The 17,351-nt window shown below is 41.8% G+C and overlaps 1 protein-coding gene across 1 annotated transcript; it reads right to left on the reverse strand.

Moving 5' to 3' along the window:
* Positions 1-393: 393 nt before the first annotated feature.
* Positions 394-15,659, reverse strand: CHGB (chromogranin B). The gene is made up of 5 exons (XM_067565334.1): positions 15,517-15,659; positions 9,566-9,609; positions 6,469-6,562; positions 2,134-3,983; positions 394-784 (listed from the first exon to the last, which is right to left on the reverse strand). Exons 1-5 carry the CDS (start codon positions 15,563-15,565, stop codon positions 701-703), a joined length of 2,121 nt encoding a protein of 706 aa, XP_067421435.1. The 5' UTR covers positions 15,566-15,659; the 3' UTR covers positions 394-700.
* Positions 15,660-17,351: the final 1,692 nt, after the last annotated feature.

Below are 17,351 nucleotides of genomic sequence, written 5' to 3' on the forward strand. Positions count from 1 at the left end.
GCATAATCTGGTCCTACTTTACAGTCTACAACAGTTATTATTAACAATTATTAACACATAATGAAGCATTATGAATTGCCAAAATAAACAACATGTATTTGGTGATACAATAACCTTGCTTTTTTATGTATGTTCACATAGTAGCTAATTTCCAAAACTAATTTATTGACAATGAATTTGAGTCATTGGTGCAAACTATCAAGTTTCTGGCATATTTTGCATACTCTTGCTATCTAGAATATAAAGCAAACGTGCATGTGGTTCTATTTTAACTTTTCAGAAATAACATCCAGAACTACATTTCAGTGTTGTATATAGATATGTTTATCTGGTCTGGGTTATTTGAAAATATCCACAAAATGTAGACCAAAACAAGTGCAGCAAGGAGAAGGATTTGGTCCAAGATCAATGTTTTTATTATTTCAAACTCAGACAAATATATTTCTGAAGAACACTAACACAATTATTTTTGCAAGCATATTAAAAGATCTGCCTTACGTGTAAGTTTATATATTAGAATTCATGCTAGTTGGATCTCAATAGCATAATTGCAACTTAGACATTTTCAGCTGTGAACAGTAAACTGCATTTTCTGTTTTAGGGTAAACAACACTTGAGTGGCAGTGAATTACAAGAAATATAGGTATTTTAAGTAAGTAAAGCTACACCTAGCTTTGAAATACACCATTCTTGACAGTCTTCATCCCCTCCTGTTATCGTTGAACTTCTCTGCTATTTTCCGCAGTTCCAAATCCATAGCAGCCAGATTTTCCAGCTCTTTTTCCTAAGAAGCATTGAAACCAAGATCATTTTAGAGCATGGAACCAGGTAAGCAAATGCTCTTCTCTATAACAAAAAAATAGAGACTAGGACCTGTTTACTGAACACACCTCCACTCAATTATAGATTCAGAGATGATTAAGACAGAAAGGACCACTGTGATCATCTAATCTGCTCTCCTACTACATAACACAGGTCATATAACACCTCTGAATTAATTCCTATTTGAACTAGATAGAACCCAATTGCCCATTCAGGGAATGTTCCAAACATCTTTGTTCCATGAGCTGAGGCCAAATCATAGGTCCATCCGCTTTTAAGACAGTCTTTTATGCCAGCTACTTTCTTTATGAACTTCTATAGACGTTAGTGTTGTCAATCCTACCCGCTTGGGATCACACGTATTTAGGTTAAGATCAAGGCAAGCTTGTTGGAATTTAGTGTAATCTTTGTTGTGATCATGCAGTTCTATTTTATGAAACATAAAAGGCACAATATAGAAATTCTCTCACACAATTGAATTCCTCCCAGGGAAAGTATTATGCACCTACAGCTGTGTATTAAGAGGATTGTTCTCCATTCCATGTGCACATAACTCCTATTATCTCTTTCACTGCTGCCAAACATATCAGTTATATGCAACACATCACCAGTGCTGCTGCATACGTATGATATGTGCTGACATTCTGCTGATAGATAATTCATTTAAATGGCAGTACTGGAGCATATTGTGAGGTCTAGCAATAAGGGGTTAATGTTCGTAAGACCTGCTTGCTGAACTGTTCAAACAAAACTGTCTCTAATTCTACTCTGCATTACACTCATGAAAGGCAGAATTTTATTCAATGTGCAACTCATGATATTTTTCCATTAATTTTTTTCCTGCATTAGTCAACCAGCTCTACCAAAACAGTTGGTAATTTATAATTTAAAGGGCCAGAACTTCAGCAGGAGTAGATCTGGAACTGGTCTCCTGCATGCTTCTGGGTGCAGTTCCTGGTTATGGTCTGTAAGGCAATCTGTATGATCTAGGACCCAGTTAGGTGAGAGATCTCCTCTTCCTGTGTGTCCCCATGTGGGGAATTAGACTATTGGGAGACTGTGAGGATGTGTGTGCTGTGCCTTTAAAATGAGTTCAGAAAGTGCACATCAGCGTAACTCCATTGAATTCAGTCAAGACAAGCTGATTTATATCAGCTGAGGATCCGGCCCTTAATGAAACTTCATTACACTTTTTGTGATGTTTCCCTCTGGGATTCTACTGATATTCTTGTAGGTGGAGCTAAAGTCTGAGCTTGCTATTAAGTAAGATCAGTGTCACTTAGCTTTTCATAGAAACTCATAAAAACGTACCTCCTCTTCTGTCAGAGGCCTCTGGCTGAGATTCCCCTTATCACTCCTGATAATGTGACGCTTCTTTAGGTCTTCCCCAGAATTGTACAGTTCTGGAAATTCAGCTGATTTCTTCCTGTAATTCAGAAGCTGGGCAAGTTGATCCATCCTGTCATATTGTCTTTTTACATCAAGTTTGTGGAGCCTTCCAAGATTCCTCTTCTCACTGCGCCCATGGTTTATACCATCCAGAAGTTGCTTTTTCTCCCACCAGTCATAGTCGTACTCAGGGAAGAAATTCTTCTCATTCAGGCTGGGTCTGCTATCCTGTTCACTCTCTGGAATCTGGTCCCCCATATTGTCCTTTTTCTCAAAGTGCCTGCTTTTCCACTGTAGACTGTGGTAGAAAGGACTGTACCGAATTGCAGCTCTTTTCTCATTCTCTGCAGGGAAGTGATTCTTATACTCCTCCTTCTCCCCATACCTCACTTTCTCCATATTATTCTCATTGTCTTGTGTCTGGTCCTCCTCGTAATGTGTCTTTTCTATTTCGTCATCCTTGTAGCCAGGATAGTGCCTTTTCTCCTCGCTGTCCCTCTCCTCGGTGCTGTAGTGCTTTGTCGACTGTCCCTTGCTCTCTCCATTGTGCAACTTGTGTGTCTCCTCATTTTCCCTGTCTTGCAGGTGGTCTCTGTCTTCGCTGTGATGTCTCTTCTCATCCCTGTTGCTGAGACCATGGTGCTTATCCAGGTCTTCCTCACTCTCTTCACCGTGGTGTTTCCTCCCCACATAGTGATGTCTCACTGCCTCATGTGGTTCATCATGGTGCCTCTTTTTCTCATGTCGTTCTTCCTCGCTTTCCCCGCTAAGGTGGTGCCTCTTGTCTTCCTCTTCACTGCTCTCCTTGTTCTGATGCCACTGTTCTCTGTACTCCTTGCTCTCATGACCGGCATGCCTCTTCTTTTCCTCCACATCTTCAGAGCTATGTCTCCCATGATATCTCCTCTTCTCCTCACGTTGATGCTCTGGCTCTTCATAATGATGTTTCTGGTAGTGGCTCTTTTTATCCCAGAATCGGTTCTCTTCCTCATTGGATTCCTCAAGCGGGTTCCCTTTTTCACCATTGTGAGCTCGCCTCTCTTTGGAGGAGTCACCCACTCTGTGCTTCCTGTTATAATGTTTTGGTTTGTAGCGTCGTTTTTCCTCCTCAGCTTCTTCACTCTCCTCAGATTCTTCACGTCCTCTGTGCTGATAGGAACCATGTTCCTTAGACTCATGGTGATATCTTTCACTGCTTTCCTCCTCTTCCTCCTCCTCCTCCTCCGCCTCCTCCTCACTTTCATGGCTTCTTTTTTCATTGCTGTACATCCTTTCCTCAGAGTGCCTATGGCCCATGGAGTGTTTATCACCCCTGGGAGAGAACTCCTCCATGCTTTTAGCTGCAGAGGGAGACCTTTTGTCTGTAAGCTCATGCTCTGCCTCTCCTGACTCTTCAGCATAATGCTTCTTTTCTTTGCTTCCTTCTTCACTGTGGTTATTTCTCTTATAGCTATTCTCATCATCATCCTCTTCTTCCTCACTTCCTGTCTCCAGATGGTGCTTTTTTACTTCTGTATGGATTCTATTCTCATGAGAATGACTATCCACATTGTGTTTGTCCTCCTCTCCCCTGCTCTCATCTTCCTCGTGAGGCTGTTTCTCTTCCTCACTTCTTTCCATCTGTCTTTTAGATTCTTCTTCCTTCTGACCTCGCTCTTCTTCTCCACTCACATGCTGATGTTTTTCATCCTCTGATAGTTCTTTCAAATGCCTCACTTCAAGCTGCTCCTCCTCATTTTCATTTTTCTTCTCTGCTTTGTTATGCCTGCCACCTACAAAAACAAAAATTACGTTTAAAAATGTTAACCCAACTCTTCATTAACACATTCTTCAGTAAGAATAAGTGGCCTAGTTTTCAATGCTGCTAAATTGCCCAGATTGACTTTTTCTTGGCACATAAATAAATAAAATGTATTTTTAAAGCTGGCCAAACCTTCTTAAAAATTTGCTATACATTTTTCTTTTAATTTGCCAGTGTTTTTCAACCAGTTCTAATGCTAAGCACTTTTAGCTCACATTACAATCAATGGGAGCTGTAGATGCTCACCACCTTTCAAAGTCAGGCTTTAACTGTTTAAATTCATGCACCCTAAGACTATTCCAAGTAGCTCAAATAAAGTGACTTGTATATAGAATGACCACTATACTTCGAGCAAATAGAAAAAACTTTCAAAGTTTTTGAATGCATGGTATCAGTGATACCAAGTTATGATTCTGTAGTTTTTAGACTTAAATCACACATTGTAGTGTTTTCAAAATGCTAATTAAGAGCCTGATTCTGATATCAATTGTAATAGTATTATATGTGTACATGGTATGGTGTAATTCCATTGACTTCAGTGGAGACATTTCCGATTTATACTAATGTGAGTGAGATTAGAATCAAAATCTTAAAAGATATGCAGACAGTAACAACACGGATAATTTAAAATGTCTTACTTTGTATAGACAGCATCTGTATTTCTGGTGTTCTAAAAAGAGGTCTATCTAAATTTATAGCATCCTCTAATGCCTCAAACTATTATTCTGTTTTACCAGAAAAGAGCTAATACATATGCCAGCAAGAAATTATATAATAAGATATCAAGAATAGAATGCAAGGTGTCCAACCTGTTATCAGTTTGGGCCTTAGATACAGTAGTAAGGATATGCAGACTCAGCTTAAAGAGCTGTAATACAATAGCTCAAGGCCAAGATTTTAAAAAAGGACAAATGATTTTGAATGCCTCAATTTTTGGATTTCCAACTTGAGACCCTTTGAACAGGCTTGGCTTTCATCCCATTCTGAAAATCAGGCAGTTTTAGATGGGTTCAAATTGGGCCCCGAAAAATTGAGAGATTCAACATTGCTCTTGATTTTTTTTAAATCTTGGCCAAATTTGTGTTGGCTGTATTTGAAAAGCAGTGCAAATCGTCATGTTCTAAGCTTTGGGTTAGGCTGTGGATGATCATTCTACTGTGAACAATATCATTTATGGACTTTATTATTATTGCTTTTCTTGGTAGATAAACTCGAGTCTTTATTTTTCTGTAATTAAACATCTGCTGAAAAGACAGTGTACACTGTAGTTCGCCTCGCTTTTAAGGTTAGCCACAGTTCACTATAGCTATTAATAAACTATGGAAGCAGGTTTATACCTGTCTGGGTAGCTAAAATTCCATGACACTGAGGAGAATTGTTACTAGAGCAAGACCTGAGAGGCCAATTTTCAGTTTCTCAGAGCATTACTCCAGTGCTCTGGATTCTGCAAACAGCATTGGCTGCCTAGTAGTTTCTGGATGGATTCTTAGGTGTTGGGCATGACCTATGAAGCCCTTAATAGTCTGGTACCTGTCTACTTGACACACTGCTTGTCTCCAATGTAACACTGACATCAGCAAAAGCACTCAAGCTGGAGCCTGGTGGTTTAGAAAGAAAGCAGCGGCTGGCAGACCCCCTTCCATTTTGGAATGCATTCTCCATTTTGTCCAAAATAGCCCAAATTTGTTGATATTCAGGGCTCGCTGAAAAACCCTTCTATTTTCTCAGGCTTTGCAAGAGAAGTTAAGCATAGGAAATCAGGTATTTGTTTCAGTGTCTTTTGTCTGGCCAGCTGATTGGTTTAACCAAGGATTCTTAACCCATTGTTAGTCACCAGATAAAGACCAGCTTAGATAGGCCCAATCCTCTTATCTGTTGAAGGCAATGGAAGTTCTGAAGTTGAAATCCATTGCAACAGGGTCATACCCTAAAATATTCAGCTGTTTGTAATGCTGGATAGAATACACTCTGTTTGAACATTATTTTTTTAGAGTTAACAGGCATAATCCTCTACCCCTTACTCTTCTGAGTATTCCTTATTTACAGATAGGTCTGCTCACACAAAAAAAGATTACTCAATTTAGGATTACACCTTTACTGGCCTTTGCTGACTGAAAAATAAGTTATTCTACTGTTCATGTTGCAAAATTATAACCTTTCATATATGCATTTGAGTAACAACAGGAACAAAAGATGGCTTTTCAGAACACTTGAAAAATATGGTTTGGATTCAGAGCTCATAAAAACAATGATGTCATTCAAAGAAGTACTATTAACGTTGAAGACATTTTTCTTATACATGAAATTAAAATGGCAAATGCATCTGACCTATAAAATGAGAATACATAATAAAGTCATTGTGTTTATAAAATTAACAGTCACATCTACCAAATTCTTTTCATCAGCAATGACACTAATTCAATGAGCATCTCAAATTCCTTTAATATTGCACTTACTCTTCTTAAGGATATCTTTGCACTTAGGATTTATTGGTGGAGCATTTGGTTTAGACAGAGCGGTAGAGAGAACTTCCACTATACATCTTGTTACCTAGAAGAAGCAGTAGTTGGAGAAAAACACATTTCAAGTGTCAGACTTTTAAAAATTCTGCATATGTCCAATCATGCATTATCAGAGAGATGTTTTGTGGTAACGATATTGGACTGTAACTCAAGGAGATCTCAGCGTTACCAGAGATTTCCTATATGACCTTGGGCAGGTCACTCCATCTCTCTGTACCTCAGTTCTATATTGATAAAATGAGGATGATAATGCTTCCTTTCTCCCACATTTTGTCTACTTAGATAACAGTTCCTTCAGAGCTGGGCCTTTTATTATGTGTCTGTACAGTGCCTAGCATCATGGGGCTCTGATCTCGGCTTCTATGCACTATTAGCATACAAATAAGTAAGAACAGCAACATTTAGGATTCGTACTGATAAAATTATTTTTAAAGGAGAAGGAAGGTGCCCAGGCGTTTGGGTAGAAGTCTGGTTTCAATACTGAGCTCTACTACCGACTTTCTGTGTCACCTTGGACAAGTCACCTGTGCCTCAGGTGACTCATAAGTAATTATTTGTAGATCACATTGAGATTATTAAATGAAACTGGGCTCTGCTGTCCTGATCCGGTTCATGTGCTTCTAGTTGGGCCAGGTAAGAGGGCAAGGCAGCAAGTGGGGGTTATGAAATGTCAGTCAGGAATCAGAGCAGACTGATCCAGTCAGGAAGGGCAGTAGAGGAGAGCGAGAAGGTGGTTCCTAGGCTAAGGTTGAAGGGAGGAGAATAGTAGAGTGGTTTGCTGCCTGACATCCTCCAGCCACAGAGTCATGTAGAGGGAGATGCCTGCTGGCTCTGAGCTGGAGCCAAAGGCCAGAGAGGGCTGAAGAAAAGGGGGAGTAGCAGAGGGGCTTCCTTGCTGATGTCTCCTTGGAGACTGGACCCTGAGGAACAGCGAGAGGGCTGGGGGAATGAGAAATGCTTCCCTGGCAACGAAACTCTCAGCAGAAAGGCTGGGGGGACTCCCCCCAGGAAGAGTGGGTTGCACCCCAACTGAAGGGCTGGGCTGGCTGTCCTGGCAGAGGGACAAAGGAGGACTGACAGAGTCCGGGTGTGCCGGAAGGTGCCAGGATGTGGTATGTGTTATGTCAGTGGCCCAGAGAATATGTGAGTTTTAGATACTACTTGCACTGGGGTGATATGGATTATGCTTTGGGAGTTTTCAGCTATGTTTTATTGATAAACTATGTATGGACTAAAAGATAAGCTTCCATGGAGTTACTGGGGACTTGAAAGAGAAACTGAGGTGAGGGGCCACTTGCAGGGCTGTCTTGGGGCCACGGGGGAATGCCTAGGAGGAGTCTACTCATTTACGGAGTTCCTTAGATTAAATATTCCATGGAAGTGCAGAGTACTGTCATGAACTACATGTGGTGTTAAACAGGAGCCTTTAGAAAAATAACTTTAAAAAAACTGAACTTTGAAAATGTTTTCCCCTGGTTATCACATTGCAGAGTATGCACAAAAGTGAGATGTAGTATAAAGGCTTTATTGGATGAGTTTGGGGTGCCCACATAACTCAGGAATGCCAATAAACCAGATCACACCATTATGTATTCTGTATATGCCACACATTTTACAATCAACTATTTCAAAAATGCTTTATAGAGTCTCTAAAAGTACTGTTTTCCCCATGTCTGTGCTATAATGCCTCTGAAGGAAAGGAAGATTATTCACTAATGTAAAAAAAAATTCTAAAAGCTATCTAAAATAACTGTTTCCGTACAGAACAATGTAGTGTAATTTGAAGGGCTTTTTGGGGCTAGTAACAAAATGTACAGGGCTTCTGGCTTTTTAATAGTTTAAAGTTTCAGACAGGTCCCATAATTCACAACCACAAAGCTCTCTTTGGTCTAAGACACAAATATTGCCCATCCGGGGCCTTAGGGCAATGTAATTGGGGGTTTTGATTGTGAGGATAGAAGAAAACATTTTTGCAACAATTTTTTTCTTTTTAAATACCATCTGCTGCTTGAAGCTGCTCCGCAGCATGGACCGTCAGAAGTAAACCAATGGGAACAGAGTAGTGGCCAAAGTGTAGCTGATGAGGACATCAGATACATTCTATTTATCACAGGAGATCAGATCACCCTTTTCATGGAAAGAAGTCTGAGGATTTCCTCACAGAATCAATAACCAGTCTTCCTTATTTCACCCTTACAGTCATGTTACACTTATAAACTTCTTCAGATTTGTGATCTCACTTTTTGTGATCCAACTACATTTGTTTTTATTCAAATGAATATTTCAAATTTTTCAGTCAGGCATAAAAGTTTCAAAGGTTTCCAAGTCCCATTTTCAAAAGTGACTTAGGCACATATTTTTAAAGATACTTAAGCATTGCTGTGCTCAGTGTTGCAACACCTAACTAATTGAGGAGCCTAAACCTTATTTTCAGAATGGATTTAGGCATTTAGGAGCCTAAATCCCATCAGTTGTCAATGGGATTTTGGCTTCTAATCATCTGAAGGGATTTCAGCACTTTTGTTAGGATCTTCAATCAATTAGGTGTTGCAAACAAAATTATCTAAACGGATTTCAGAATTTCGGCACCACTATCCTATTGACAATCAATGGGATTTAGGCTCTTAAGTGCCTAAATCCATTTTGAAAATTAGATGTAGGCTCCTCAGGCAATTAGGCATTGCAACACTGAGCACAGCAATGACTAAATATCTTTTAACACTGAGTTTAAGGAGCCTGTTGAAAGCTGATGGGATGTAAGATCTTCAGTCACTTCTGTGCTTTTGAAAATGTTACCCCAAATGTTAAAAATTGGTGAAGAGTATTTTGATTGGGGGGAAAAAAAACCGAGAGTTCTGTAGCACTTTAAAGTGACGAAGTCTGTTACAGCCCACAAAAGCTTATGCCTGAAGAAATTAATAAATTTGTTAGTCTCATTGTTTTTGCTGTATACAGACTAACACGGCTACCCCTCTGGAATATTTTGATTTAAATTTTCTAAATACACACTTTATGGGATATGGCTACTCACCATTTCTTCAACATGGTCTTTTTCCATTGGCATGGAACTGACACCTGGAAGGGGAAAAGTTTAAAATATCATGGATTGATACAACACAAAAGCTTACATTAATCTAATCGACAAGAATCTTTGGGCAAATTGGCTTTGAATGGACTGTTTGCTGGAGTAGGAGTTTGCAGGAGTAGCCTAGAGTTATTTTATATTATACCTTTCCTTACTCAAGAGATAATACCTATCTAAAGTAACTGCTAGCCCGGGTTGTGGGCTAACATTAGAGAAGAGGAAATGGGAATCTAGACTGTTGGGTCCTGTTCCCTTGTCTGCTCCTGGGTGATTACATGACTGGATAAGTGACTTAGTTTCTGAGAGATGGCCGTTTGTAACATTGTAGAATAGCTTTCTCCCCGGGATGTTGTGAGGCTTTAATTAATTAACATGTAAAGCTCAAATCTACATTCTAGTAGCTCATCAATGCATTTTAACCCACACATTATTTCTGTGGCTGCTGTTGACACTTGTAGCATAAGAAGGAAATCCAGAAAAGCCCATGTCATTCTGTCTGTGTGAGGGCCAAATAAAGAGTTGTATAGTAAGTTAGCTCATGTAGAGGTGTCTTCTTTGTTCTTTGTAAGAGAGGACAAGCTGGCCCGGTCTTCTTTTTAGTCTGCTTTATTGTGCCTCTCTTCTAAATTCTGTCACTCGTGGTCACACAGAAGGCAACAGGTGAATTGAGTGTGATCTTTACTTGCATAAGGACTGCAGAATCAGGCCAAATATTATATATTTATTTAGCTTAACTATATACAGAGGAGGGTGAGGCAAAGACACAGAGACAGCCTTTACTCCAAAGCCCCTTGCTTCTGCATAGTTACATCTGGTTGGCAATGGCAACCTTATCTAATTCCATTTCCAAAAAAACCTATAGTGAGTCCTATTCATGTGATTCTGCACAGTTTATTATTGGACAGTAACCATGCTTGTTCAGCAGTAAAAGCCTCCTGTAGCACTAGTGCATGAAATAAACAGAGTAAAAATGATCTATTCACACTCAGCAGCTCCTTCCCAACTGTAAACATCTTGGGACAAAGTCACTAAAGCTGGTGCAAGGAGGTGTTAATTACATATCCCTGGTGCTAGCCTGGTTTTGTTACCCTTGTGGGGGTGGTTCTGCAATGTCCCTCCCTTGGGGATTTAGCTCCCCATCAGCAGGCCATAGCATAGGATGCTGCTAAGAGGAAGCATTGTTGGATCAGCCCATCTCGGCCCCAACAATTACCTCACACTGTTCAGGCTGCACTGGACCGCTGGAGGCCCCAGTTGGAGAAGGGATTATGGCTGTTCTCCATCCTCAGGATTGGGCTACTGATCCTAGTCAGCGCTCTGAGCTTCCCCCGGTAGACATTCTGTATCCTACCCAGAAACTGGAGCAGACGCTGAGAAAGAATATGGGCCATTGTCTGATTTCCGTTCTTTTAATAACCAGCAAAATTCTGAGAGGGCTGACTTCATCCCTTGAATAGAGAGGAGTTTGTGGTATTGCATTGTTGACTGGGAGCCCCAATGGTATATGGGTTTGTAGAGCCACGGGCCTCTTTCACACATGGCTAAATCTCCATGTAGCTCCAATGGCCTCCCTTCCACACCCAGCAGCATGGAGATAGCAGGAGATGTGCTACCATGGGCTGGTTTTCCCTCTATGGCTGCAGTGTTACAGTCCCAGAGGTAATTAATGCAGCCCCAAACTGTAGTAAGTCCCTACCCGATCGTTTCTAGCAGAACTCCAATTGGTGTGCAGGTGATGGTGCTGCTTAAAGCTAATCACTTTCTCCACCATCAGTAGTTCAGGGCTGACAGAGGCAGGTGATTTATTTAGGTAACAGGAAGAAATAGCATACCAAGTAATCACAGTCCCGATGCTGCTGGAATCAAGCCTACCTGCATCCTCGGTCTTAATCTCTGCAACAAGTCCCTGTATGTGTGTCTGTGAGGGACAACAGGAAACGTAGCACCATGCAATGTCTGGCAGGGTGTGTGGCAGCTTTCAACTTCCTGCTGAAACTTATTCCCTGAGAGCACATCACTTGGCCCACACATACAAAGTACAGTAGAGGCCCCTGTGCTTGGGTTCCCACTGGAGGGGCATCCCTTGGGTCCCTCTGTGTGGAGAATAAAGCTGAGGGGATGACTTAGCTCATAGCCTCTTCTCACCTTTGTGAGTTTGTGAGACTCATTCTGTCAGAAAACATGAGGATGTACAAAGTTTGCTGCATAAATGTGACTAAATTGTTGCCTGAATCTGTGTTGTGTCCTTTCTAATGATCCAGCCCCAGAGCACCCCATCTCACTGACACTTGTTTAATTCAGTAAGACACAGAATATAAAATCTTCATCATCCCTTGATCTCTTTAAAATATTAAACATCCTAACTCTATGCAATCTCTTGAGTGTTATGTTATGTTAATGGCAGGTAAGTGCATATTAATATAAGAATCAAGTCAGCACTGTGCCATTCTGTCATTCCAAAACTCCAGTCTCCAAGAGTCAGACACTTCATGGGCAGATAAATGTTCCTCAGGCAGCATTTGTCTGATGATGAAAGATGACGTTCCAAGGCTAATAAGAGGTGTGAGGCCATCATAACAATGTCAGGAGAAATAGAGAGCATTGGACAAATGTCATATTCCTCCATGTGGGGAACAAAATGAATATCAAATTCATATGAGAGCTGAAAAAAATATGATAGGCAGATTCTCTGCTGTGGCGAAGATCGACTCAAAACAACAGCAGGGGAAGCCATCAGGCAGCCAGTCTGCTCCGTTCTTCCCCACTGTAAGCTGCTCTAACATGCAAGCTGGCTGGAATCCCCAAGGGACTGGCTGCCGGCTGGGGACAGCTGGAGTACGACACACTCTGGCTACAAAGGCATCCTACACTGGATTGCAATGGTACATGTAGGAGCTTTCTATACTGGCTCTGTAGCTGCCCAGGAGATGTAGATGTTTCCACTGTCTCAGTAGCACAAAGGACTAGAGCACAGCAATGAATCTGCCACATGTGTCTTTTCTACCATGTATACAACTCTAGCTTGACAAAGTAGGAACAAAATCAGAAAGTGTACAGAAAAGCAAACCCTATATTTTAAACACTATCTTAACTTTATTTTTTATACCTACCTGGTAGATATCATATGCACATTTCCACCTCCTTTATCAAATATATTTAGGCCACGAAAATCGGATGGCTTGATTTTCAGAGTTGTTGAGTGATCACAAATACTACTAAAAATGTAACTGCACGTGCTCACCACTTTTGAAAAATCAAGCCATAAATCAGTATTAGTTTTACTTGCATTTATTTATTATTATTTAGGTGTAGCCATGTAGATTCTCAGGTAGGTCACGGTTTCAAATTTTCACCAGTGCTGATGACTCACGACAGCACAATCTCTGATTGAAATGGAAATTTCAGCAAAAATTCTTTTTAACAAAGATCATCGAAGTCCAAGTTTTGTAGAAATGAAAATACAATTCAGGAGGCTGGAGGAATTAATTATGTTTTTTTAAAAAATCAGCTTGTCAATCCTACAGTTTCTTACACCTATTTGACTTTTGAAGCAATATAGTCAAAATAAAAAATTGCATTCAGACAGGGTTCGCAGTGATGTCACATCCAAATAAAAATACACAATAAAGGCCTGATCCAAAGCCAAATGAAGCAATGGGACAACTCTGATTGACTTCAGTGGACTTTGAATCATGTCCTAAATGTAAGCATTTATCTCTTCCTTTTTCATTTTTGCTTTATTATAGCAACAAGACACCTGAGGATAGTTCATTCTGTGGAATTATTGTACTTCTATAGCTGGGTTTACCCTGCTTTCCATTTGATGCCTCTTAATGGATCTAAACCTGAAATAATAATATCCTAGAAATGCACTGTTAGCCTTTAAACTTCCCAAATGAAATTAGGTAGTATGAATTAGAAAATATTCATTTTGGTTTTAGTTCTAGATCTCATGTAAATTGCTTGAGTAAATTTTTTTTAAAAAAAATCTGCGAAATCAAAACAACATGAACAAAAATCTCTATTACCTAAAAATACAAACTTCGCTACTATAAAAGCAGCTCCCTATTATATTTTACCAGTTACTTCTAATTACTTATTTTGCATAAAATTAGACCAAAAAACTTCAGAGAAATCAATGTAATTGTCATACTGGAGATAAAATAAACAGATGGCCAATTAGCATTTAAGTAGTGTAAGGAAAAGATGTATTAAAAATTGATCTTTAGCACAAATTATACAGTTAACAGCCAGGGTAGGAAGATTATCAAACACTACAGTGAAAAGGCTTTTACAGTGATTTGTGCCTTACTCTGTGATTAGTCCCATTGAAATCAGTAGGAATATTGGAAGAGTTAGATACTACACATTGAGAGTAAGAGCAGCAGAATCAGACACCAAATGAATAGAAGCAGAATACAGAATAAGAATACAATTTATGAAAGAAAGACTAAATTGGCACATCCCTTTAAGACATTATGTTTTTGCATTCTTATTTTTAACATATTAAAGCTTTTCTAAAATCGGGCATATGAATGTAATTGATTGGTAAATTTAAAAGGAATTCCATCTATATAATTTTACTGTTTAACCATCCATGAAGATTATATTGATTTTTTAAATTGCTTTCTCTTTAAATTTCTAGAAACACCTTGTGCTTAGCCATCTCTCATTGTATAGAAACCTTTGCCTGCAAAGCACCTCTCCATAGTCATACTATTTATTCATTCTGATCATCTTGTTAAAACTCCAGGGCTCTTCATGTCCAGCTTTCCTGAGGTCTATGCAAACTCACAGACCATTTGACAGAAATAAACCACTCAACTATCGGGTATTTTTCCTCTTCCTGAATTCAGGTCTGTTTCACAGTTGCAGCAAGTAAATCCATCCGTTGATTTCAAGTGATCCATCAGTTTCAGCAAGGAGGCAAAGTGCCACCATCCATGCTCTAAATAATTAAAGTGGGGTGGATAGAAATGACAACAAAATCTCAACAGATGGCGTAATCCTCTAGGACAAAACATTTCCCTTCTCAGGTAAAATTTCCGTTCAAGAGCAAGAGGTTTTTTGTTTAGTTGGTTGGACGATTTTTGTTTTATTAATTTTTTTAAAACATATGCTAACATTAACTGAAAAAAACCCAGTTTTTAAAAAATCTATCTGGAGTTTTAATTCACATACCATTTTAAACTGAATCCACATAGTAGATTCCCCCTTCCCCGCCCTTCGGCCCCCGACTCTTGCTTTTTTTTTTTTTTTTTCTTCACATATAAACCTGTTAAGAGGATGGAAATGGGGGAAGACACAACCATGCCAGACACTTATTACCCGTTTGTATTCTCCTAAATCCAGCACGGGGACCTTTTCTTCTCTTTGTTTATAATTATTTTCAGCTGTCCTGACTTCTGTCCAGTCTTTTCTGGTCAAGTTAAAACAGCCCTGCTTGTTTCTACTCTGAGCCACATATGGTCACGACGGCGTGTTGGCATTTGCGAGTGCTCACACTATACAGATCTGTGTACACACACACCACACCACACCACACACACACACCACACCACACACACACAGACAGGCTCTATATCTGCACATAGCTCTGATACAGCCAATATCTGCACAGTCTCTGTATGTGCCCGCCCGGCACACACGATGTGCTCCGCGCACACTTGCGATGTGGATACAGACCCCGGGGCGGGGGCTCTGTGACCAAAGCCCTGCACCAGACCGGGGGGGGGGGGGGGGGGGGGGCTCAGACAGCCCGACCCGCCGAGGGGCCGGGTCTCGCCCCTCTCACACGGGCGGGGGGGGGAGCTCTAGCTGCGGGAGGGTCCCCGTCAGGCTGGGCCGGAGCTGTCCGGCGCCCGGGGCCGCTCTCCAGGGTGCTGAAGGCCACTCACCTGCCAGCGCGGCGGCTCCCAGCAGGCTGAGCAGCGCCAGGGGCGGCATGGCGCGGTGAGGCGGGGGGCAATGCGGGCCGGCGGCTGCTGCACAGGCTGCTCTGGCGGCACCGCCGCGCCGCGCTATTTAAAGGGGGAGCGGGGGAGGCGGCGGGGAGGGGGGAGCCCGCCGCGGTCCCGCCAGCAGCCTACGTCACGGAGCCCCAGGCGGGAGGGCGGTGCCCGAGCCAGAGCCCCCCCTCCTGCCCCCCCCCGCCACACACGGACCCCGCTCCCGCTCCCCCGCCTCCCAGGCCCCATCCCCCCCCCCCGCCACCCACACACTCCGCTCCCCCTCCCCCCGACACACTCAGACCCCCTCCTCACTGCCCGCCACCCACAGACGCCTCCCCACCCTCCCCGCTCAAATGCCCTCCCCTCACTACCCCCCACCCCCTGCCACACACAGACCCCCCCTTCCCTCCCTGCCTTCTACTCCGACACCCCTGCCCTGCTCTGCCCGCCCCACAGCCTCCTTCTCTGGCCCCCATTCCCTCCCCTTTACTCACCCCCCGCCCCGGCTCCAGGAGGCAGAGGACCCTTTCCCATCTCGGCCCACTTACCGGTTTCCCAGAACCGGGGAGCCAGGGCTTTTCCCCCCCCCCCCCCGTAAGAAGCACAGCCCATTTTCCTTTCTTCTTACCCTTTCTGCCTCCTCCCCCCCTCCCAAGGTAGCAAGAGGTAGAATCTTCTTCCCTCCCCTCCCCGTATCTCCCCCAGGGTGGAAATAGACAGAGCTCCCCTCCCTTTTTCCATGGCAAAGGAGGCGGAATCTTCCTCTTGGCTCGCCGGTCCCCATGAGCATGGGAGGCGATACATTTACCTCCAGGCCTAGGTGTGGGGAGGGCTGGCTGGGATAGTTTTTGCATTTCTAGTTCAGTTCTGATCAAAGCTTTCTGGGGTCCAGCTCGGCTGTTGCTGCAATCTTTTTCCCTTTTGGGGGGAAAAATCCACGTCTTGGGTACTGATCATTGCTCCCCTTGAGCAGTGCAGAAGCAGAGACCTGCTAGCAAACTGAGCTCTTTTTGCAGAAATCAAGCGTTGACACCTTTCCACATCATGCTACTTATTTCATCCGGTGAGTGAATGGCACACATGGTTCCTCAAAAGGTGATACTGAGCAAATCTCTTATGAGTTATCTCCACACCAGCCTCTTATTTACTCTTCTGTTGTTATGATCTAGGGAGACAGAACAAACTCACAGAAAAGAGATTTTAAATAATTTCTTAAACAGACCCCATCTTGTCTGATTATTCCTTCATGAAATGTAAAGTATTAAAGCCCATAACAAACTCTCTGCAGAGAGAAATTCTGAATACAACTACAAACAGAGCCAAGCAAAAATATTCCTGTTCCAGGTTTGGGTTTTTTGTTTATTTGTTTTCCCCCTCCATTGAATCTTAGAGGGATGGCTCCCATTTCTTTGTATTAGACATTTGTTCTTTTCAAATAATAGATGCAGGAGCCTGTATTTGAATGCCAATATTCCTGAAGATGGGTGAATTTATACTCCCCAAACACCAGCTATTCTATACTTTTGTCTTATTTATTATTTATGTTACAACAGTGCCTAAAACGCAATTGAGAACGGAGTCCCATCATGCTAAGCACTGTAGAAACCTAGAACAATAGACAGTCCCCTCTTTGAATTGTTATCGATGATGCTAGATTGATATATATTCAAAGGGCATAAAGCAGGACCTAGGGACACATAACACTGTGTGAAATTTCACAGTGAACAATCATCTATGCATAAAGAAAACTAGATGTTCATGCACTATTTTAATTTTGTGTC

Source organism: Emydura macquarii, unplaced genomic scaffold (assembly GCF_026122565.2).
Source record: "Emydura macquarii macquarii isolate MOO-44397 ecotype Brisbane River unplaced genomic scaffold, CSIRO-AGI_Emac_v2 contig_2676, whole genome shotgun sequence".
Lineage (NCBI taxonomy): Eukaryota > Metazoa > Chordata > Testudines > Chelidae > Emydura > Emydura macquarii.